Below are 25229 nucleotides of genomic sequence, written 5' to 3' on the forward strand. Positions count from 1 at the left end.
CCAATTCTGAAAAAAAAAACAATACATTCAGCTCCAGCATGCTTGCAATGTATGATGATAAAATTGCAAAAGTACAATTTCAATATTGTTTATACAAAAGGCAACTATCACTACTTTGCAGATGCTTTGTCAAGACCGTCTAGACAAACAACAGAACAGCATGGCAATGAGAAAGTAGACTTTGAAGTCATGGAAGTCAGAAATTTTTCCTTATGTCTTGATGAACTCAGAAATCATACAGCTTTAGACCCTGTTCCTCAGAAGCTGAAACATTGTATCAGCCAAGGATGGCCAGTGTGACAAACCAGTTTACCACTTGACAAGTATTTTGCCTACAGAGATTGTCGCATGATAGAAGATGGCGTCATCATGAAAGGTCCTAAAGTGTTAATTCCTAAAGCATTACAACAGGAATATATCAAAATTTTGCATTGTGGTCACCCAGGTACTGATTCAGTCAAAACAAAGGCAAGAGGCATAGCATTTTGGCCTTCTGTGTTAAAAGATATAGAGAAGGAAACTAGCATGTTCTGCATGAAATAGTACTAAACTGCACCAACAAAAAGAACCACTTCAGTTAAACCAGATTCCTGAATTACCATGGTCAGTGGTTGCTACTGATATTTTCAGATCAGCATTACTTAGTGTTAGTAGACTCTTACTCGATTTAGTTTGAAATTGACTTTCTTCCTAACTCCGTGTCTAACACTGTAGTTACAAAATTGAAGAGACATTTTTCTATCTATGGTAGTCGGCACAAAGTCTTATCTGACAATGATACACAGTTTATAAGTCAACAGCTCCCGATTTGCTGAGTCTTGGGATTTTGTCCATGATGTCCTTCTATTCTCATGTTGCAGTATTCTTCACCTTGGGGAGTTGCTGCCTGCAGCACCGGGCATCCGGCCAGTATACCAAAATCTTGAAAGTAGGGGTACATGCAACATTGCATATAAGAGCCATAAACTGATGCCGGCTATGTTTGTGACGTCTGCATGTACCCAATTCAGAACTTTTCTGCCAGAGTGTGTTTCATACATTCGATCGCCAGCTGCAGTAATCCAGCGTTTGTTTGACTTTGGCCATCCATTTTCGACTATCGTTCCTGGCTGTCTGCATTCAGATAAGTACCCTTGTGGGGTTTTTTTGCTTGTTTCTTTACCTGCTTCAGAAAATAAAGTTAGGCCCAACGTCCAAGCTGCGCCTCAGGAATGGCCCACTGAATGGCGCACCGCAACAGTTATCCCACTCCACAAAGGGGGAGCCATGACGGACCCCGGGAACTACCGTCCCATTAGCCTGACGAGCCTGGTCTGCAAGGCCATGGAACATATCATTGTGGAACTCATAAACAAAGACATCGGTAATCTCCAAACTCTGGACCCTACCCAGTTTGGATTTGTAAAAGGCAGATCATGTCTCCTAAACCTGATTGACTTTTTTGAAGCAGTCACCAAAGCCATAGATGAGGGTAAAATGGTTCACACAGCTTATCTAGATCTCGCCAAGGCTTTCAACACCATCCCCCACTCTGGAATTATAGATAAGCTCACTAAACTAGGTATAAATACCTATGTCACAAGATGGGTTGCCAACTGGCTCGCAGACAGAACCCACACTGTGAAAGTAGCGGATTCCAAATCCGACTTCAGACCAGTGACAAGTGGAGTACCGCAGGGTTCAGTCCTGAGTCCTCTCTTGTTTGGTATGTACTTCTCTGAAGTGCAGGCTAACACAGAAGGTCTGTGGCTAACGAAGTTTGCAGATGACTGCAAGCTACAAGCCATAATCAAAACTCCTAACGATGTGGACAAACTACAAAAGGGCCTCACTGAGTCAGATACCTGGTGTCAAAGCCATGGCCTGAAGCTCAATGCCAAAAAGTGTATTGTCATCCCCTTTGGTGGTAAAAACTCTGTACCCATGAACTACCACATAGCTGGTAGTCTACTTAATGCCGAAAATGTAATGAGACCTTGGGACACAGGTGGACAGTAGTCTCTCCTTTGATAATCACATCGCCACAGTGGTCAGGAAATCCTTCTACGTGGCTCATCTCATCACAAAAGGATTCTCATCCAGAAAAAAAGAGGTCATTGTTCCCCTCTACTCATCACTCATTAGACCCATTATAGAGTACAATGCCCCTTTTGGTATGTACCTCACAAGACATCTACAACAACTGGCAAGACCGCAGAAATACCTCACAAAGAGGATTACTGGCCTCAAACAGATGCCCTACACAGACTATGTCAAAAAACTACAGCTTTACTCCATCGCATATCGCCTACTCGGGGGCGATCTCTGCCTGACATACAAAGCTATGTCAAACCCAGAGCTGTTGGACATGCTCCACTTAAAGAAATACCAATCCCTCCGAGCTACACGCTCTAGGGACCTAAACCTTGTCACCACAATAAACAGAACATGCTGGAGGGATAGATTTCTGTCCCAGAGACTTCCCATACTCTGGAACAGACTACCTATCTATGTCAGACAGAGCTTCTCATTAGCACTCCTCAGGAAAAATCTTGATTGGATGGGAAATGGGAAATTCACCCCAGGGATCACTTCTGTGGATCTGCTCGACAGGGGCACAGGAAAATAATTTTCTTGGGTGGCAAAAGCCAGGGTACATTTTTTGGCTAGGCTTTTATAGGCCCTAGGGCCAATAGCCTAGTACCTACCTATGAACCTATGAATCCAGTGAGAGCCTCGAGGTGAGTGTTAGTCCAAGATCGCTTCGGATACTTCCCTGTTACTTGGAACTAAAATAGAAGCCAGTGCAGCAGGTATCCAAAGTACTTCCGCTGAGACTTTACAACCATCAGCTCCTGATGGTGAGGGGGAATCGCAAATCTTGGCATCGGAGGGACCTTTTACTGCCTTGCCATCCATTCCAATGTCCGCACCCAGGCCTACTTCTGTTCCTCATCCTTCCACCTCCTTAAAAAAAAAAAAAAAAAAAAAAGGAAAAACACAGGGCCAAAGATCCTACGCCAGCTTGGGAGACCTTTTTCCAGTCTTTGTTCAAGGCCTTTCAGGTACTCCAGACCCAGATTCCCCAGTCAGGCCAACCACTTGTTTCACAGGAAGAATCTGAGAAAAACTCTTCCTCCTCAGATGAATCCCTGACATATTGTTCTCAGATTGAATCTCCTAAGGATTTTGCTACTCCTGAAGAAGAGACCCACACTCCTGACTCCCCAGGAGAATATTTCTCCTTTGGGATATTATTTCCGTACTTAGGCAGCATTTTAAGTGGGAGGCTTCAGATGTTTCTGAGACTAAGAAAAGATATTTTGAACTCCTGTAGATGGAGCAGCCCTCACCATCTGCAGTTCCTACTTTACTTCCGGCTTTCCAGGATGCCTTCTTAGCTGCTTCTCCCAGAGCCCAGAGTCACAGCCTCCTGCTAACAAGAGACCAGACAGATTTTACAAAGTGGCTGCAAAGGAGCAGTATCTTTTTAAGAATCCATCAGCAGACCCTGCTGCTGTTGCAGTTTCAGCTGACAATTCTTCAAGGCAGCTACCATCTTCTCCTTTTCCCCACGATAAGGATAGTAAGTTTATGGGTAGGTTGGGGAAATAGACTTATATATTTCTTCCACCTTGGCCATAAGAGCAATTGACTGTCTAACTCATATGGACAAGTTTGCTCTAGATTCCCTGACCAAGGCCTCTATTCTGCTGTCTGATATGCCTGACTCACCAGTTAAGGCTCAGCTGAACACAGTATCCCAGGTGACTAGACACTCAATCAAGTGCAGCTATCATGCTGTTGAAGCCTCTTCCAAATTGTCTGCCTCTGGTTCTGTGTTAAGGAAGTTCTCATGGTTGAGACTCTCAAATTTGCCCTTGGATGTCCAAGCAAAATTGTTAGATGCTCCTTTGGGTAAATCAGCACTCTTTGGCGCTACCTCTGCAGAGCTACTTAAGTCACTGCAGGAAAAAGGAAAAGACTTGCAGAATCTAAAGCATTCACTGGTATCACCAGTTCCCAGATTCAATAGGAACTACCCCCAAAAACCCATCTTTGTTAAATGGCAGTCCTCCCATTCCTCTCTTGCTCATTCCAGGGGACGAAGACAACCTAGGAAACCATCCTTTCCTAGATCTTCATCGACCTCATCACCTTCATCCTTTCAGAGGCAGCCATTCGCTTGACCATTATCAGGAATCTGCCCTTTTCTCCACTGTAGAGCGATCTTGGAGTTGGTATATTTAGTTAGGAGGTTGTGGGGGGCACTCGATCAGGGTTTGAAAGTTTTTGGGTTTTTTTTTTTTGTCCAACCAAGCAAATTTTTTCCCTATGACAAAATTTGCAGAAGTAGCCATTCGCGGTTTACAGCTTTCACTGTTTAGGTGTCGAGCTTTAGGTATTCAATTACCTAAAGCTTTGATTATCTAATATAGACCCAATTAGCCAAAGGGTTTTACTCCAGGATATTTTTGGTTTCAAGAAAAGATGGTCCTTGGAGACCCATTCTTGACCTATCCTTCCTCAAGGTGCCTAGCATCAAAATGCTCACATTACAGCACCTTCTACCTCTTATTCCTGAACAAGTCTTTGTGGCTTCCCTGGATCTGAAGGATGCATACCTTCACAGGCCCTATTCACCCTACTTAAAGGAAATGTCTCCGTTTTTCAGTGGGTTCTTCACATTTTCAGGTCTCTGCCTTGCCCTTTGGACTTTCCACAGCCCCAAGAGTATTCACCAAATGTCTAGCCCTGGTCATTGCATACTGCAGGGCATACAAATTTACCCTTAGACGATCTATTGATCCTACACAAGGATTCTCTCACCCTCTCTCAACATCTGAGCTAGGCTTCAGGATTTTGCAAAATTTAGGTTTCACTGTGAATCACTTAGTCCCGCATGACTCCCTCGCAAGATCTTGTTTTCCTGGGGTGCAGAAGACTTGATGTCGGTCTTTGTCCCTGCCCAGAAAGTGGAATTTCTCACCCATTTTTTTCCAGTCCCTCCTACCACTACCATCCATGTCAGCCAGAGAATTTCTGAGAACCTGGGATTCATGGCTTTCTTGATCCCCATGCTCTCTCTAGCCAGGATGCACATGAGGAAGTTTCAGTGGCTATTGAGAAATTTTTGGAACCAACACGTTCATCCCTTTAACCTAATCTTCCTCTTTTTTTCTGCTTAAAAAGGGAATTCACCTGGTGGATCTCTACTATTACCCTCAATCAAGGGGTGCACTTAGTTTCCTCCACTCAGACAGCATCCTTACACAGATTCGTCAGATCTAGGTTGGGGGGGGCTATCCTTCACAGTACCAACAATACAGCACAAGGTGCAAGGAGAATGGTCTATTCCAGAAAGAAAGAACTACATCAGTCTAAAAGAATTAAGGGCCCTTTACTTGGCAATACATGCCTTTCAAGAGATCCTTCTGCCAGGCACAGTGCAGGTCATCACAGACAACATGACAGTCCTGTGGTACATAAACAGGGAGGAACAAAATCCTACCCACTTTGCAGTCTGGCAGTTCAAATCTGGTCCCTGGCAGTAGCACCGCAGATTTATTTGCAGGCAGTTTATATCTCATCAGAAGGCAACGTGATGGCAGACAACTCTATGTAGGACCTTAACACCCTCCCACGAATAGATGCCTCACAGGGAGGTGTTTCTGGATCTAGTTCACAGGTGGGGTATTCCTCAGACAGATCTGTTTGCCTCCTCCCAGAACAGAAAGGTGCTCCTCTTTTGCACAAGGTTTCCCTATCCACAAGCCTGGAAGGTGGATGCCTCCTCCTTCTCATGGGAGGGAATGTTCCTTTATGTCTTCCCCCCATTTCCTTAGAGCCACAATGTTCTCCTGAAAATACAGAAGGACAAATCAAAAGTCATGTTGGTGACTCCCTTCTGGCCAAGACAGCATTGGTTTCCCCTACTTTTTCATCTAGCCCAGGGCAATCACTACAGGTTTACCTCATTGCTTCGACCTACTCTCACAAGACAAGGGATCCCGTATTCATCCCCACCTTCCCAGTCTCTATCTGTGTGGATGATAGAGTTTTGATCCCCTTTAGGCACCTATATTCAGAGAACGTCTGCAGGAGGCCAGAAAACCAAGTACTAGGAGTAACTTATATATTTAAATGAAAAAGGTTCTCCAGTTGGTGCCATAAGAGTAAATTGGACCCATCTCAGGCTTCTGTTCCACTGGTCCTTTCCTACCTGTGTGAATTGCTGCATTCAGGGTTGACTTTTTCTTCAGTAAAAGTGCATCTTTCTGCCATTTGTGCTCATCTTCCCCTGACTCCACCTCTAGCTTCCAGGCTAGATATCAAGCTGTGTTTGAAATGGGTCCTTCATATTAGGCCTCCTTGTAAGTCCATTCCCCCACCTTGGGACCTTAACTTTGTGCTGGAAAGACTTGCACTAGTTCCCTTTGAGCCAGTCCATTCTTCCTCTCTTAAACTTTGTACTTGGAAAATAGTCTTGTTAGTGGCACTCACTTCTGACAGGAGGGTATCTGAGATCCAAGCCCTTATGGCTTCACCTCCCTACCTTGTCTTCCATATGGATAAAGTTTCCCTAAGGACTAACCCTTCCTTCATGCCAAAAGTAGTTAATGAGATACCCTAAACCAGATCATTAACTTACCTGTCTTCTACCTTCAGCCACAGAACTCCTCAGAAAGGACCTTGCATTCTTTGGATGTTCATAGGCAACTGCGGTTCTACTTAGACAAGACCAAATCCTTCAGAGACAGTCTGATCAACTTTTTGTCTCCTTTCATCCTAGGGCCCCCTGCGCAAGGCTGTGCCAAAACAAACTGCCTCTTGGATTTCTAACATTATTGCCTTTTGGTATTCCTTTCATGGAAAACAGTTGAATTCATCTGTCAAAGTCCATTCCACCAAAGCGGTTTCCTCTTCAACAGCCTTTTTCAAGGGCATTGATTATTCCTCTTCTGGAGGCAGCATCTTGGTCCTCTATACATATCTTCACCAAGCATTACAAATTGGACTCCATCTCCAGGGCTAGAGCAGGGTTTGCCAGGTCTATTCTGCAGCGTCTCATAGACTCTGCTCCCCTACCTGCCACCCACATTACTACCTAGAGAGCTTTAGTACTCTCCCTAAGGTGAAAAATACTGCAACATGAGAATAGAAAGACATAGAATAGTTGTGTAAGAACTTACCATAACCATAGATGCCCTTCTCTTCCATGTTGCAGTATGCAGTCCCACCCACCTACCCCCCTTCTCTTTGATTATATTATAAACTGGGTCCTTGCCATGATTACTGACCTTGTTTCTGGGAAAGGATTTATACTACCTTTTTACTACTACTGTTCATGGGGGGGGCTCTCTTTATGCGGCATCCAGTTCTGAAGTGGGTACGTGCAGACATCACAGATGTAGCTGGCATCAGTTTGTCTCTTACATGCAACATTGCACATACCCCTGCTTTCAAGACTTTGGTATACTGGCCAGATGTCGGGTGCTGCAGGCAGCAACTCCTCAAAGTGAAGAATACTGCAACATGGAAGAGAAGGACATCAATGGTTATGGTAAGTTCTTGCACAACTATTCTTTACTGGTAGTCCTGAGTATCCACAGTCCAATGGATTAGCTGAGCATGCAATTCAAAGTGTGAAATGTCTTACTTTAGTGAAATCCAAGAGAGATGGTACCAATGTTTTTCTTAACCTACTCAGTCTCAGAAACATTCCGTGAGATAACTTGCTTGGTTCACCTGTTTAGACATTAATGTCTAGACAGACAATAACCTTGCCAATGAGTAAACAACTGTTGATTCCAAATGCAAAGAACAACAGAGTGGTCAAGGCTCAGCTTTTGAAAAAACGCCAGTCACAAAAGTTGTACTACAATAAATCTAGCAAACCTCTTAGACCATTAGAACAAGAAGAGATCATAAGAATGAAAACATCTAAAGGATATGACCAAGTGGGAATTACCAAAAATATTTGTGAAGAACTGAGATCTTGTATTGTACATTGAGGAAGGAATGGATTTCAGAAGGAACCAGAGACATAAACATCAGTCTCCGAACCAGTGACACAGATTGACTTCTGCCAAAGACTGTATTTCTCGGAGTGACCCTACACTTGTTCAGATTTCAGAGGACACTGTACTTGCCTCGAATAATCTTGATGTAATTCCCAAGGTTCCTATTGAGAAGAATTCCCCAGAGACCATCCCTGTTGCTAAGTTCAGTCAAAGTTTTTATATAACTAGATCTGGTATAATTTACTGACCCCATTCCGAGATGCACACAGACTTGGACTTGAGTTCTGATTTATTAATATTGAAATGTTATCTAGCATGTACATTGTCTTGTTTTCCTATTGCATGTCGAACAAATGAAAGAGGGAGGATGTAGAGCGAGTGTATTGTTCCTGTTCAGCCACTGTACAATAAATATATTGAATCAATACACAGCTTCATCATCTCTTTTGAATGCAAAAGACAAGCGACATCTGTCAAAAAAAGAGGATGTTAAAGTTCCAAAATTCAAGATGTTGCCCCTTCATACACTGTGTGTGTGTGTGTGTGTGTGTGTGTGTGTGTGTGTGTGTGTGTGTGTGTGTGTGTGTGTGTGTGTGTGTGCGTTGCTTCTCATTCCTCAAGAAAGCTTTATGGTAATATTGAACCTAAAAGATGCATATCATCACATTTCCATAACAAGATGATTCAGGGAGTTTCTCAAATTTGCTGTCTCCAGGTTTACATAATCAGTTCTCTGCATTACACTTTCAGTTATCTGCTGTTTCAAGGGTGTTTACAAAGTGGCTGGCTCCAGCCAAAACTAATTGCAGGGTAAATGGCATTCACATTTTTCCTTATTTAGATGACTTAATCATTGTAGAGTCTTTTCCATCTCTTCTGACCAATCTGGGATTCCAGATAAATTTTGAGAAATCCTTGACCCCATCACACAGGATCATCTTACTAGAATGTCTCATAGACATCCTGTAGATAGACTTTCTTGACACAGAAGAAGATGGATTTGTATCTGGAAACTTTCCTGAGCTGTTCAATCTCAGATTGCAGCCAGAAATCATCTTTGGATCATAAGGGCTTGTGGCATCTGTGATTCTCATGATTCCTGTAGCCAGGTTATACATAAGAAAGATTCAATTTTTATTTATTTATTTCATCTTATTTTACTTTTGCTGACCGGGATAGTCCGACTGGAGTAATGTCCATTTTCAGTGGAGGCCCGGGGAGAAAAGCTCCAAGACAAACACAAGTTCGACAGTATTAATAAAAGGGACAATCAGACGCGTACATATTGAATTATACCAAGATAGAGGATCAATTCAATGGTTGGTTAAGTTACATAGAGAAGGTGGCTTAATACAATCATTCATAAAACAAAATAACAGAGTAAAGATTAAGTTAGGCAGGCTTGTTACAGTGGCAAAGCCATTTTTAACGCCAGATGTTGTTTAAGTTTGGTTTTAAATTCAGTTAGAGAGGGGAGCAGAGTTATATCAGCTGGTAGTAAGTTCTAGGTTCTACCAACAGTGTTAGCAAAGAGGGAGTCAACAGCTGTATTGCAGATTTTAATGGATTGAATTAGTAGTTTGTTTGAGGATCTTAGATTTCTGGCATTGCCATAGGGGGTGATAATATTTTTTAGGGTAGGTGTGTAATCAGGATGTAGAAGGATTTTCTTGGCCAAAACCATAAGGTTGAACTGAAGAAGGTTAGGAAGTTCAAGCCAGCCCAGTTGTAAAAGATTTAAACAGTGGTGTGTTCTGAAAGGTTGGCCACTGGCAAACCTGGCGATGTGATTATAACAGGTGGAAAGTCTGTTAAGAACATATTTATTCACGTTGGAGAGAAGAGGAGAGGCATATAGAAGAGTTGAGAGTAAATGTGTACGGGCTATGGCAATCTTAGCAGAAGGGGTTAAGAAGGCTTTTATTCTATATAGTGACTCAATTTTTTTGTTGACAGTTTTAATCACTTGGTTCACGTGTAGGTCAAATTTTATTTTGTTGTCAATAGTAACACCCAGTAGTTTGGTAGAGGGTTCAGGGGTGATAGTAGTTCCGTCCTTTGCTTTTATGGTGAAGGTAAAGGAAGAGGATTTTAGAGTGGGAGTGAACAGGAACATTTTGTTTTTTTTGGGGTTTAGTAATAGTCGTCGTTCAGTAAACCAATTTTCTCTGATATGAAAGGTGGACTGGGCTAAATATTCCAGTTCCTCAGGGGAAGAAGCAGAACAGATCAGGGTGGAGTCGTCTGCATATTGGATGCAGTTGACATGAGGGATGACAGTATGAAGGTTGTTAATAAAGATAGTAAAGAGAAGAGGCCCAAGTATGGACCCTTGAGGGACTCCTAAGGTGGTAGGTAACAGGCTGGAGAGCTTATCCTGCCAGATGACAGCCTGTTGTCTCCCAGAAAGATAAGAAGTGAACCATCGAAGGGTATTGTAGTTGAGCCTATGATTCTGCAGGGAATGAATCAAAAGTTGGTGATCCACCATGTCAGAGGCCTTTGAAAGGTCCAGAAAGAGGGCTGGAGGATATGTGGTTATTGTTACGGTTGGTATTTATGGTGTTGGTGAAGGCTAGGAGGGCAGAGGTTGTACTATGATGTGGACGAAAACCATGTTGGGTATCAGATAGGAGATGATTATGGATTATGTGATCCATAAGTTGTTTTTGTATACATTTTTCCATGATCTTTGCTAGTGGGGAAAGTATGGCAATTGGTCTGTAGTTAGAGAATTCTGTGGAGGATCCACCCTTGTGTAATGGGATAACATAGGACATTTTCCAAATGGAGGGAATTTTGGCCTCGGATATAGTCCTGTTGATAAGTATCGAGACTAGGTAGGCAATTATATCAGCTGATATTTGCAGGTATTCAGCAGGGAGTTGGTCGGCCAATAGTGTGGTGGGCTTTAGTTTTTTGATAAGTTTGACAATATAGTTTGTGGGGACTGGTTGGAAACTGAAAGTGGGAATGTTCAGATGGCTGGCATTGTCATTGTTAGGTGAGCTAGCGGGTAACTGGTTGTCTAGGGTTCGTATTGTTTCAGTAAAGAAGTGGTTAAAACTATTTGAGACCTCCTCAGGGGAATTGTCGCTGGCAGTGGCTGGGGGTGGGGGTTGTGGTTTTACCAGGGTGAAGGAGATTATTCAGACCGGCCCAAAATTTCTGAGGATTTCCCTGATTGGCTGTTTGTAGATTAAAGTAGTATTGTTTTTTATCATTTAGGATGGATCTTTTGGTCTCATTTCTGGCTTGGCGAAATTTAATATGATCTTTGGGAGTTTTGGTGGACCTCCATTTGGCCCAGAGTTTATCTCTGTTGTTGATTTTTTTGTCGGGACAATTTAGAGAGCCAAGGTGCATTTTTCGTTTTTGTTTTCTTAAAGCAGGCAGGTGCATGCCATTCTAGGATTTCAAGGAATTTGTTGTTGAAGTAGTTGACTGCATCATCCAGTGGGAGATGAAAGAGTATTGACCAGTTACAGGAGTTCAGTTCCCTCTGAAATTTAGCAGGGTCAAAGTCTTGTTTGTTTCTGACTTTTCTGAGTAAGGGTGTCTGCAAAATAATTGGCTTTTGCTTCAGTGTATAGGTAAGAAGGTGATCACTAAGGTTGGCAGGGAGGGTACCGGCAGTGTACAGTTGGGGGTTAGTATTTGTGAGTACCCAGTCAAGCAGACTATCTTTTTGATTTGTTTTACTAAGTCTGGTAGGGCTAGTGATGAGTTGAGAGAATGCATGCAGGTTAATTTGGGTGATAGGTGCCATTAGGGAGCATGCACCCCAGTCTGTGTTAAAGTCCCCATACAGTAAGGTTTCCTGGGGATGGTGACTTGAAAGCCAATGTAGGTTCCTTCAACTGTGGGTATATTATTACCCGGGGGGATATACATGCAAATGATATTAATACATTTACTTTTGTTAAGTTGTAGTTTAGTTGCAAGAATTTCTGAGTTATTAATCTGGGGAGGTTGAGTAGGATTAATGATGATGTTTAATTCAGACTTGTAAAGTATAGCTACCCCCCCCCTCCTTTCCTGGTAGCACGATCCAACCTGTGTATGTTCTACCCAGGGGGTAATATTTCATTATCAGTAGTGCTAGGTTTGAGCCAGGTCTCAGATAAACAAAGAATTTCTAAAATGATCTCTAAAACAGCACATAGACCCAACACTTGCATTTTCTGGGATTTCAGATTTTATTCTTGGGCTTTGTAAAAAAAAGGAACTACACAGGTGGAGACTACAAATACAAACAAATGCAGGACTCCACTTTTCTTCTCTGCTTTCAAGTGAATCTGTAACATGCCTTACAGGTTGCTGGGGGGGGGGGGGTTCAATGAGGGTAAAGGTACAAGGCCTGTGGGATTCCACAGACAGAGCAAAACGGATAAATGTCAGAGATGTTGGCTGTGATTCATGCATTAAAATATCTTACTCATGTATGGTCCCCAGGGCTCCTCCAGGTTATTACAGACAACTTCACAGAGATGCAGTAAATCAGCAAGCAAGGGGGGTCACAAGGTCATACTCTCTATGCAAGCTGTCTTTGATTGTGTGGGAGGTAGCTGTTTAATATTCTTTAATCCTACAAGCATCCTACTTTCCTTCAGAGAAAAATAGTGGTAGACAAGCTGAGCAGGGCTAGATTGACCCTCACAAATGGAAATTGAATGATTAGGTCTTCCCAGAATTTATCCAGTTGTGGGGAATACCTCTAAGATCTGTTTGCCTCCTTTCAAAACAAAGGGAGGGTGGCCTAATGGTTAAGGTGTTTGCCTTATAAACACAAGGTACAGGGTTTGAATCTCACAGGGGATAATTGGCTAGGCTTAAAATGGCTTGCAAGGGCAGTTAGCCTAGTACTAATCTATGAATCTCTGAACCTAAACACTCAGATTCTGCTCCTTGCAAACAAGCCTGTAAAACAGATGCTTTCCCCTTCCCATGGACGTGAATGTTCCTCTATGTATTTCTACCTTATCCACTTATAATCCAGGATAATTCTGAAAATTCAGAAGGACTCTCCAAAATAATTGTGGCCCAGGCAATATTGGTTCCGCCCTTCTTATGGCAGCAGCCAAGGACAGTTACCACAAGCTTCCTCACAAACTGGACCTGTGCCCACAAGACAAGTTAAGTTTGCTATACCTCAGTTTCAAATATCTTCAGCTAAGCTAACTGCGTGGATGGCTCAGTTCAAATTCTTTTTAGACACCTCTTTTCACTGGACGTGCAGCAAGTGCTAAAGGAGGCAAGAAAACCTGCTATTAGAAAATGTTGTATTGGCAAGTGGAAGGGATTTTCTAATTGCTGCCTATTCAATAACCTTGGCCTTATCAAGGATTATGTATCACTGGTGTGCAAATATTTTTTTGTGTTACTAGTCTCTGGCATGTCTGCTAATGGATCCTCCACTTTTTTTCTATGTTTTTAGTAAAACAATTTCTGAAAGGAGTGTTGCATAGGTTGTTCCTTCCTGGGATCTTAACTTTGTGCTGAAAACGTTATCCACATCTCCATTTGAACCTGCACATCAAGCAGATTTAATGTTCATTATGTGGAAACTGCTCTTCTCATTGCTCTGACATCTGCAAGAAGATTATCTGAGTCACACACTCTCATAGTTCATAGGTTCATACTAGGCTATCTGCCCAAGGGCATTTATAAGCCTAGCCCATAGTTATTTGGCTTTCGCCACCCCTTTAGTTTGAATAAAAACTATGCCTATTATTTTGCTGTGCCTCTGTCAAGCAGTGACACTGAAGTAATCCCTGGGGTATATCTGCGATCCCCCATCCATTGGTCAAGATTCCTCTTGAACAAGGCCAGCGAGGTGCTCTGCCTCACATGTACCGGGATTTTGTTCCACAGCATAGGGAGTCTCTGGGTGATGAATCTGTCCCTCCAGCATGTTCTATTAATAACCGTGTCAAGGTTTAAGTCTCCGCCCTTGTGGTTCTGAGGGATCTAGATTTTTGAGGTGAAGCATATTCATCAAATCAGGGTTTGACATGGCCTTATATGTCAGGCACAGGTCACCTCTGAGCAAGCGGTATGAGACTGAATAGAGCTGGAGTTCTTTCAGTCGGGCAGCATAAGACATATTTTTGAGACCCTTTATCCTTTTGGTGAGGAACTTTTGGGGCCTTTCCAGCTGCTGCAGGTGTCTGGTCAGATACATTCCGAATGGGGCATTGTACTCAATCATAGGTCTAATAAGTGATGAGTACAGGGGGACGATGACCTCCCTTGATCTAGATGTGAATCCCTTCATGATCAGGTGGGTGATATAGAAGGTTTTCCTAACTACTTTAGCAACATGAGTGTCAAACGAAAGGCTACTGTCAACCTGGGTCCCCAGATCCCTGATGACTTCTTCTGTGCTCAGTGGATTGCCACCTATATGGTAGCTAGGGGTAACCTTGTTTTTCCCGAAGGGTATGACTATGCATTTCTTGGCATTTAACTTTAGGCCATGGCTCTGGCACCAGTTATCCGTTTCTGTGAGGCCCTTCTGAAGGATATCTGTGTCAGATGTGTTTTCGACTATGGCGCCCAGTTTGCAGTCATCTGCAAACTTTGTCAGCCATAACCCTCCTGTGTTTGCTTGTACTTCAGAAAAGTAGATGCCGAACAAGAGTGGACCCAGGACTGAGCCCTGTGGGACACCACTTGTGACAGGCTTTGAGTCTGACATGATGGGTCTTCCACAGGGATAGGGTGTCATTACGAACAAGTCGCTCATTAATGCTTAAGGTTGTTTCAGAAGTTACTTTTAATTAAGCCACCAACCCCCTAGTATTCTACCTTGACCATGAGAAGCAGGGAGAAAGGATTCTATGTACTCTGGATGTGCATAGGCAGCTCAGGTACTATCTGGACAGAACCAAGTCCTTCAGGAAAACTGGTCATTATTTCTTATGTTGTGACCAAGAAAGAACAATCCCTGTCAAAAAGATTAAATTACTTTTTCCAAGTGGTTGTCTTCAGCTATTATGTTTTGTTATGGCCACCATGGTAAACCAGTTCCTGGCAATATTAAGGATAATTTTATGAAGGCTTTGTCTTTTTTGATGGCATATTGGAAAGGAGTGGTCTCTAGAAGCTTTCTAGTGGCAGCTACATACCATTGCAAGCCATTCCAAACTGGATTCTTTCTGTGGTCTCAGCAAAGCCATTCCTGGATCTCTTCTCCAGTGGCTCTTGGATCTGTATCCTTCCTCTACCCAGGTTAGATGAGCTTTGTTAATCAGCCCATATAGTCTAAAGGGCCCTGCAGCAATGGGAATGATGAACATAGTACAGGTGTGTAAGCTGCTGTTACCCTTAACAATAGTTATTCAAATTCCTCACAGCTGCAGTAGCCATACCCACCCTCCATCCCCTTGTTGTTGGGAAATAATTTGGTGGTTATTTCTTGTTTGTATAGTTCAGAATGAGTATGCCACTTCTTAACTTCTGGCAGGAAAGGCCTGAAGATTCTCCATTCTTACTGCATATTTTCTCTCTACAGGGCTGACTAATCAGCCGACAGCATGTAAGTGTGGGAGGGAGCCAGAGTTTTAGGACGCTGGCCAGTTGTGTCTTGGGCAAGACAGAACTATATAGCCTAAAGGCTAGTGCAACAATGAAGAATTCAAACATCTACTGTTATGGGTAAGTACAACTTAGTCAACTGTAATGTTTTTACTCTGTCTGCCATTTCCCTCTGTATTGTAACTTGAGAATGACTGCTGTAATTATATGTTAATGAATATCTTTGGACTGTTATCAGTTTTTTTCTGTAGTATAATTCTGTATTTAATTAAACTGGTTTGCATATTTTTAAGGTGCTGGACCTGCATGACAATCTGCTAGATGCCTTACCTGCTGACATTGACAAGATGGTGTCACTTCAGGTAAGATGCAGTTTATTTACGGAGGACAGCTGTTGTGATTGGTACTTATAGGCTGTGATTAGAAATAACCTACCACTGCATTTTGGGGAAGAGTCCTGAAGGGCTATGGCACAGTACATCCTATACCCGATGGAATAGGAGAAGGCAAGAGTGGATGTAAAGGAAAATCTTGCAAAGTTAGAATGAGATTAGAGTAAATAGGTTAGCTAATGGGCATCTGTTTTCAGATGTGTTGTAGCCAAAATATGATTGTATTTGGTGTAAGGATAGTTACGCAAGTTTAATGTCATGTCTTCATGTAAAAGATTGTGCTTTTGATGTGCCTGTTGACAGCTTCAGGAAAGGTTTTGATAAGTGAAAAGTGATTATGTAGCACATTAGACCTAACATAACTGCAAGTGCAGAATACCAAGTGATGATGTTGCTTATGATCTAGTGCTCTCCGTTGTGATAAACTGAGAGGCTGCCAGCCCAGCTAGATAGAACTGTGTAAATAATTCTGTGTCATTGTAAATATTAATGTGATCCATAGGCTTGTGTTACAAATGTAAGAAAACTGCGTTATGTGCTGAGCTTCAAGAGTGTAACCACAGTGCACCCTTATGGAAGAAAGCAGAAATGTGTATAAACTCTATGCCTATATAATGTATGTTTTATGGTAAAAATTGGGACATACAGCGTTAACTTGCAAACTCTAAGAAAATAAGCTGATAAGTAAAGAATTTTATAACTGTGTGTGATCCAGACCTCCCAACCATCCCGAATTACTCGGTTTTTACCGAGTTTTGGGGTCCCAATAATGGGGTGCCACGATTCCAGAGTGGCACCCCTTAATTTCCGATTTTTCATCTATTTTTTTTAGACTTTTTCATTTTTCACACTTTTGGAGCTGACGTCATCACGTGCACGATGACGTCAGCTTTGTCAGCCTGTCGGAATTCAGTTCAAGGTACATGCAAGTGTGGGAGTGCATCTGTTTGAATACTGGGACTGCCATTTTGGATTTAAGCTATTTAAGGTCAACGGACTGCTACCGTACAACTGCAGAGTTTTCCGGGCAGAACGGGAGTTGCTGCACAGCTTGCTTTGCTTTAAGGTAACTGAAATGTGTGTGTGTGTGTGTGTGTGTGTGTGTGTGTGTGTGTGTGTGTGTGTGTGTGTGTGAGCGATCGGAGAGAGAAAGTGAGTGAATGCAGGTATGAAAGGTGAAGAGTGTGTGTGAGCGATCGGAGAGAGAAAGTGAGTGAATGCAGGTATGAAAGGTGACGAGATTGTGTGTGTGTGTGTGTGTGAGCGATTGGAGAGAGAAAGTGAGTGAATGCCGGTATGAAAGCTGACAAGATTCTGTGTGTGTGTCTGTGTCTGTGTGTGTCTGTGTCTGTGTGTGTCTGTGTCTGTGTGTGTCTGTGTCTGTGTGTGTCTGTGTGTGTGTCTGTGTCTGTGTGTGTGTCTGTGTCTGTGTGTGTGTCTGTGTCTGTGTCTGTGTGTGTCTGTGTCTGTCTGTGTCTGTCTGTGTGTCTGTGTCTGTCTGTGTGTCTGTGTCTGTCTGTCTGTCTGTGTGTCTGTGTGTCTGTGTGTCTGTGTGTCTGTGTGTCTGTGTGTCTGTGTGTCTGTGTGTGTGTGCGATCGGAGAGAGAAAGTGAGTGAATGCCGGTATAAAAGCTGACGAAATTCTGTGTGTGTGTGTGTGAGCGATCGGAGAGAGAAAGTGAGTGAATGTCGGTATGAAAGCTGATGAGATTCTGTGTGTGTGCGTGTGTGTGTGTGTTCATAGGTAGATACTAGGCTATCTGCCCTAGGGCATTTATAAGCCTAGCCAGAGTGTATTTGGCTTCCACCTCCCTATTAGATTAGCCTACTGTGCCTCTGTAAAGTAGGTCACAGAAGGTACCCTTTTAAGATTAGTTTACTGTGCCTCTGTCTAACAGGGACACAGAAGAGATCCCAGGGGTGAATTTGCGATTTCCCATCCACGCGTCCAGATTTCGCTTGAAGAGGGTCAGCGAGGGGCTATGTCTAACATGAATTGGGATTCTATTCCAGAGTAAGGGGAGCCTCTGGGAAATGAATCTGTCCCTCCAGCATGTCCTGTTTATTTTTGTGCTGAGGTTTAGGTCCCTGGAGCATGTAGCTCTAAGGGACTTGGATTTTTTGAGGTGGAGCATGTCCATTAATTCTGGGTTTGACATGGCTTTGTACGTCAGGCATAGATCGCCTCTGAGTAGGCGGTAAGCAACTGAGTAGAGCTGGAGTTTCTTTAGTCGAGCTGCATAGGACATCTGTTTGTAGCCCATGATCCTCTTGGTGAGGTACTTTTGGGGTCTCTCCAGTTGCTGCAGGTGTCTGGTAAGGTACATCCCAAAAGGGGCATTGTATTCAATTATGGGCCTGATGAGTGACGAGTAGAGGGGCACAATGACCTCTCTTGATCTAGATGCAAACCCTTTCATGATAAGGTGGGCTATATAGAAGGTCTTTCTAACCACTTGGCAACGTGATTATCAAAGGAGAGATTACCATCTACGTTGGTCCCCAAATCTCTAATTACTTCTTCCGTACTTAATGGATTACCACCTGTGTGGTAATTTGTGGGCACCTTGTTTTTTCCCAAAGGGGAAAATATAAAGGGAATATTCCCTTATAGGTTCATAGATGTTATCCCATGTGAGACTCAGAGTGTCAGAGAGAGAGCAATTGGAGAGAGAAAGTGAGTGATTGCAGGTATGAAAGGTGAAGAGTGTGTGTGTGAGAGCAATCGGAGAGAGTGAGTGAGTGAATGCAGGTATTGAAGTTGAAGAGAGCTTGTGTGTGAGTGATCAGAGAGAGTGAATGTTGGTATGAAAGCTGAAGAGTGTGTGTCTGAGTGATGGAGAGACTGAGTCCTATTTAGTTATATGCTTGTCACCCTGCTTCTTTCACTAATGCAGCAATGCGGTCCACAGGCCGTGTTTTGGACAGCTTTAAGATGTGAAGATGTTTAGTCTAGCATAGAAGTTTGGAGCTAGAGACTCAAGGCATGAATTTACGAAATGCAAACATTTGTCGGGTAACTGAAATTTGAATGTCGCTTGTTCCCTAAGTGAGAGGACACGATGCTGTTGACATATTGGTATTTTGTTATATAACTAGTTCTTTAAAATCTGCATTCATTGATGCTTTTTTTCCAAGGGAAAGGAGATAATAGGTAGTAGGGTTGAACAAGGCCTGAAAAGCAAAACTGGGTTCACCTGATAAGAATCTATAGACTACACAAAAAGAGGATTATTTAAAATACTGAAACTGTAACTATCTCATGTTGTGGAGGATTTCCATTTCTGAAAGAATTTAAGAACATGTTCGTTCATAGTTCTTATGCACTACATACAAGTACCATTCAAATAGTAGGGGTTTTCCTGTGCCTGGAGGTAATTTTCATACAGACACTAACATTTCTAAAATCTTACCATAGGCTAGAACTAAGGTTGTAATTCTGAATGTCAAAAAAAAGTATTTTTGATGTGAACAAGCAGATTTTCTGTATAGTAATTGTCAAAAGTATTGAAAGCATTTCACTGATCACACACACATATATATATATATATATATATATATATATATATATAAAATATAGACTATATATATATATATATATATATATATATATTGTGTGTGTGTGTATGTATACATATGTAAAAAAAAAAAAAATATATATATATATATATATGTATATGTATGTATATATAAAATGTGTAACCATTGCTCAGATATGACCTTCCATGGCATGCAGTTCTTCTGTACAACACCTGCTCTGTTGAAAATCTCTGTACAATATTGCAGTCTGTACTGGTGTTATTCACAAGAGTAAGTTTAGAAATGCCTGTGCACATGTCTGCAAGGGACCCATTCTCATGTACACACCCCGCACAAATATGTAACCGGTACTTACTTGATTACTTACTTTTTTACATATCTTTCTATCTGTCTTTCTGTCTCTCTCTTTATATATTTATTTATGTTTGCTTTTTTGCAAAATAGGGTATTTGTGGTTTACACTACTGTCATTCTATTTATATATTTACACTTTTATGATGGAAATGTTCTTAATTGTAAAGTTTGTGATGTATTATACAAGGAACATAATTTAATAAAGCCATGAAGGTGTATCAAAGAACACATGTATGTTTCTTGTTTTGTGTGCAAGGGGCCTATGATTTGAAAACAGCCCAAAGGTAATCTTTATCCAACACTGGCCAGTGGCCAGATGCATTTTCTTTGTATGTGGTATGGGTTTCAATGCTGTTTCAATGAATGTGAGTTTCAAGGGCAGAGAAGTTTTAATGCCAAGTCTATTTTCATTGTGAGACAGTATTGCTTTGTTTAGCAGATACCTATTCGTGTTTGTGCATTTTGCTATAAAATGTAAAAATAAAATCCAAATTATTGTAGAAGTAAAGCAGTATGCACACATTAGTGTTTATGGTAAATGGGGTGAAATAGCCAGGTAATGGGGCATTGGAATGGCTGCAGGGGGACTCTGGTGCCATATTTTGGTTGCCTGTTCTTCACTTTCCATTTGTAAGTTGATATCCCACAATTCCATTGGAGTGGGTGGGGTTGCATAATTATGTATGCAGATTTTATGTTAATCAGCATACAGATTTGTACCTATTTTTCATGGGCCTTGTCCAGATTTTTGATGTTTCCAGGTTGAGAGGTATGGTGTGATCTCAATCTAAGAGATAATATGTCTGGGCTAGGAGCTTCTTTCTATTGTCTTAAGACAGAGATAATTACTAGGTTTCACGTGTAAAGTGTCTTTTATTGCTCTGTGACTTCTTGGCATCTGAAGGTCACAAAGAAATGTTAAGTTCTTTGAGCCTTGGAACTTGAGCAGAGATGATACGAATGATTTAATCTAAAATGACTCCGCAGTAATGTGTATTATCAATTTAAAAACTATCTCAGTGAGAAAGAGAGTGGATTTTGTATTTTGTTCTGAAGCTGACAACTCACCAGCACTTTGCTTTGCTGTGTAATTAAGACTTGAATCTTGGTATTTCTCTTAGAGAGAGATAGGAATATAGCCAGATTAGTGTAGATGTTTTCTATATTTATGAAAGACTGTCCTACAATATTGTTTTAAAGTATTTCCTGTGATTTCTGAACTCTCTATTGTCATTGTGTTGAATTAATGAGTATTGTCTTGTGTTTTTGTTATTTATTATTAAATATTTTTAAATCGTTTAACTGTGGTGTTTTGTGTCGAGATATTTAAGATCTTAGTGTACTTGCATGTATTTGGTGATACTGTACAAGCCACTGCTAAATAGCCTTCAAGTCTCAGTCACACTTACCACTTGGATAATAATAACATTGCACAGTAAAAATGGACACCTTTGGTAAGGGCCTTTAGCGTAGCTGATGAGTAGTTGGTGGCAGTGATTACTACCTTGTAGCTTGGACAGAAGGGGGCAAAGCTGGTGAACCTGTGCCAGCCTTCCCCAGGAGTGTCTGTGTGCTTGTATATAAATCAGATCTCAGTGTGTGTGTCAGCTACTAGGGCAGGGACATGAAGCACTAGTTGGACAGGGACTGTACTGGAGGTTTTGGCTCGACTACTTGGCGGAGATCTGAACCCTATAGCTGTGCCAGTGGTTAGTCTTATTGGGGATTTGGAGAGAAAGGGAGAAAACAGCCCCAGGCTGACTGCGATCTCTGTGTGCTCTTAAGGGAAATTGTACTTTACTGTGTGTGTACTTGTTAGACTCTCCATGTGCACTTCCCTTACTGGTGTTGGTCATGAGGATTGAGGCTCCTTGATTACTGGGCTAGTGCACGGGTGTCGCATATTAATTGTCTGGCAGTGGTGGGATATCCACATTAAATATTAATTGTTTGGTAGTGGTGAGATAGCCACATCACATATTAATTGGCTTGTGCTGGTGTGGACATTGAATTCCTGTAGCTTGTGTACAGTGATCACTGAAGGTGTTTTTGTACTCTAAATCAGCCATGTAGTGAGCATTCAGAATTAAGATTACAATTGTTTTATTTCTTTTGTTAGCTTAGTCAGGGAGAGTAGGCAAGCATGTCAGCAGAGGAGTATGGCAAGCTGACAAGAGCCAGTTGTCTGAGATGTGCCAGGCTAAAGGACTGGTGCATGGAAACCTGACTACAGCAGACATGATTGCAGCTTTGGTCACAGCTGCATCAGAAAATAGCAACCAAGAAGACGATCAGTCGGCCATGGAGATGTACAACACTCAGAGAATGGACAGCTCGACCTTTTTACAGAGGACTTAAAAATCCATCTGGAGCTAAAGAGACTTGAGTTGGAGGCCAGGCGTTTGGAAATAGAAGCTGAGGAGAAGGAGAGGCAGCGGCAGCATAAAAAGGAGATGCTGACTCTTCGCCATAGTCATGGAGGTAATGGGGAAAGAAGTAACCAAAGCAACTAAGGTCAGTAAATTTCTTCCACAGTTTACAGAGGGGGGGATAATTTTGATAGTTTCATTCATATGTTTGAGAGGGTATGTAAACAGTATGATGTTGACCAAAGGCTCTGGGTATGGTTCCTGACCCTCTTACTCCATGGTAAAGATGTAAATGTTTTTTCCAAACTATCTGACATTGACTTTTTAAATTATAATGTTGTAAAGAACTGTTTGCTAGAATTTTTTAAGCTAACACCTGAAGCTTATAGGAAAGAGTTTTGTGAGCATAGACGCAAGGCAGATGAAAATGTGTGTGAAGATGTTGCTGAACTAAGCACTTATTTGCATAGGTGGGTGAGTGGATGTCGGGTCACCACTTTTGAAGGGCTGGAAGACATTTTGGTGAGGGAACAAACCCTTAGCACTTTGCCTGAGGACATGAGGATCTGGTTAACTGATAGACCATGAATTACTCTAGATGAGTTGGGGAAGAAGGGAGACCTATACCTAGCAAGCAGGGTATCCCTGCACAGGAAATTGGCACCCAGTGCTGCTCAGGGGTCTAAGGGAACCCATGGTGGGCAGACCGGACTACCCCAACAGAGTCCGCCAGTAGCGGAGGAAGCCACTAGTCCAGGTACACGTCCAGGACCTAGGGTTAAATGTTTTAAATGTAACCAGTGGGGCCATGTGGCATATAGATGTCCACGGAGGCAAGGTGGGGAACAAAAGGTGGGAAAGCCAGTAAGTGGGAATGACAAAATGCCAACAGTAGGTTGTCTTGAGACAACAAGGGTACCAAGCTACCACAAGAGGTTATATCCTAGCTTAGTAAATGGCAAAGAGACCATTGCTAAGAGAGAGATGGCCTCTGACGTAACCATTGTGAAGCCTGCAATGGTTACAGAGGAGCACTCCTTGCTTGGGCAGTCTACTTCAGTTAGAGATTTAGGAGGGACCCCATTCCAAATACCTTTGGCTAGGGTTCACCTTGACTGGGAGGGTGGAAAAGGAAGCTAGCAAGTAGGTATTTTTGAGGATATCCCTGCAGATGTCCTGATAGGGAATAACTTTGATAATGCAGTACTGTGTGTTCATGCAGTTACATGCAGTCAGGCTTGGAGAAAAGCATGTGGGTCTGGTAGTCTGGGGGAGACCCAGACAGACCTCACACTTGCAGCCAGGACTGGTGAGGTGGTTACTTCAGGGAGGGAGCTACCCTGTTGCAGTGTTACTGAAGGTGAGCCACAGCTGTTGCTTGTGGGTACTGTTGTTCCCTTGGACAGAGTGACTACAAGGGCAGAGGTGAATAGTAGTACCCAGGCTGACAGTGGGGCACAGCTGTCAGAGGATGCCAGACTTCCTGTGGAAGGGGAGCTGGGAAGGGTTACAAAGAGAGAGTTGAGACGGGCTTAACTCTCAGACCCTACATTACAAGGCCTGAGGTATGTAGCTAGTGAGGCACCTGATTCTCAAGGGATGGGGAAAATCTGTATATTGGGACAAAGGGTTACTGTATAGAGAGTGTACCCCTGAGGGAGGGCTAGAGGGTGAGAGAATACAGCAGTTGGTTGTGCTTAGAGCCTACCATCTGGCACTTCTAGCCATAGCCCATGATATTCCCTTCGCAGGTCATATGAGCATAAACCATAGAAAGAGACATATTATGAAGAACTTTTATTGGCCTTGGATTTCCAGAGATGTAATAGGGTACTGCAGGACCTGTGAGCAGTGCCAAAAGGTAGGCAAGGCAGGATACAAGGTGAAAGCTACTTTGACGCCTTTGCCTGTGATTGAGGAGCCATTTCAGAGGGTAGCTATGGATATTGTGGGGCCTCTGAGTACCCAAAGTTTCACAGGGAAAAAGTATATCTTAGTGGTAGTAGAGTATGCTACAGGATACTCTGAGGCAATGGCTTTGTCCTCCATCGAGGCAGAAAAGGTGGCAAATGCTTTCTTAGAGATTTTCAGCAGGATAGGTTTCCCAAAGGAAATACTGACTGACAGAGGTGCCAGTTTCATGTCAGATCTGCTGGCTTGTCTGTGGAAGTACTGTGGGGTGAAGCACCTAAAGACCAACCCCTGGTATACCCAGACTAATGGTCTTGAGAGGTTAAACATTACACTCCAGTCCATGCTATGGGCATTTGCAGACCAGTTTAAGAGGGAGTGTGACAAATATTTGCCCCATCTGTTTGCTTACAGGGAGGTTCCCCAGGAATCCACATGTTTTTCACCCTTTGAGTTGTTGTATGGGCATAGGGTGAAGGGGCCTCTAGACTTAATTCATGATGTGTGGGAGGGTGAGTGTGAATCTCACCAGGAGTCTGTTGTAGCGTATGTCCTAAACCTCAGGACAAGGCTCAGGGAACTCCTGGGCTTGGTCCAGGAGAACCTGGCAGAAACCCAACAGCAGAAAAAGGTCTGGTATGACAGGAATGCTCCAGCTAAAGAGTATGCTGTAGGTCAGCAAGTAATGGTTTTCATTTCTGTCAGACACAGCAAGGTGAAAGCAGCCTGGGAGGGACCCTACAAGGTGGTAAGGAAGGTCAGTGATGTTAACTACATGGTGGAACTGCTAGGCAGGAGCACAAATTGTACCATGTTAACATGATGAAACCTTACCATGATAGGGAGGCTCTTGTGCTGAGTATTTGCAGTGGATTGCAGGAGGAGTCTGAGGGAGATCTGGGGACTGATCTCCTCAGTGAGGCTTGGACTGACACCTCAGTGGAAGGGGTAACAATGTCCCAGCAGCTTTCTCCTACCCAGGTTCGAGAAATCCACGCAGTGTTACAGAAGTTTGGGGACATGTTCACTGGGAAACCAGGGTGCACCCACCTGGTGCAGCACCAGGTGGATGCAGGACCCCAAAGGCCTATTAGGCAGGCCCCTTATAGGGTGCCTGAGAG

The 25229-nt window shown here is 42.7% G+C and overlaps 1 protein-coding gene across 1 annotated transcript in view; it reads left to right on the top strand.

Moving 5' to 3' along the window:
• The window catches only part of LRSAM1 (leucine rich repeat and sterile alpha motif containing 1), a gene marked incomplete in the record, with an annotated part of 1381442 nt that overhangs the window by 355697 nt on the left and 1000516 nt on the right, over positions 1-25229 (top strand). Inside the window, 1 exon segment of the mRNA XM_044058294.1 lies at positions 15836-15904. Within this exon segment, the coding sequence (XP_043914229.1) occupies positions 15836-15904 (69 nt within the window).

This window comes from Protopterus annectens, chromosome 16.part0 (genome assembly GCF_019279795.1).
Source record: "Protopterus annectens isolate FY-2018-M chromosome 16.part0, PAN1.0, whole genome shotgun sequence".
Classification (NCBI taxonomy): domain Eukaryota; kingdom Metazoa; phylum Chordata; order Ceratodontiformes; family Protopteridae; genus Protopterus; species Protopterus annectens.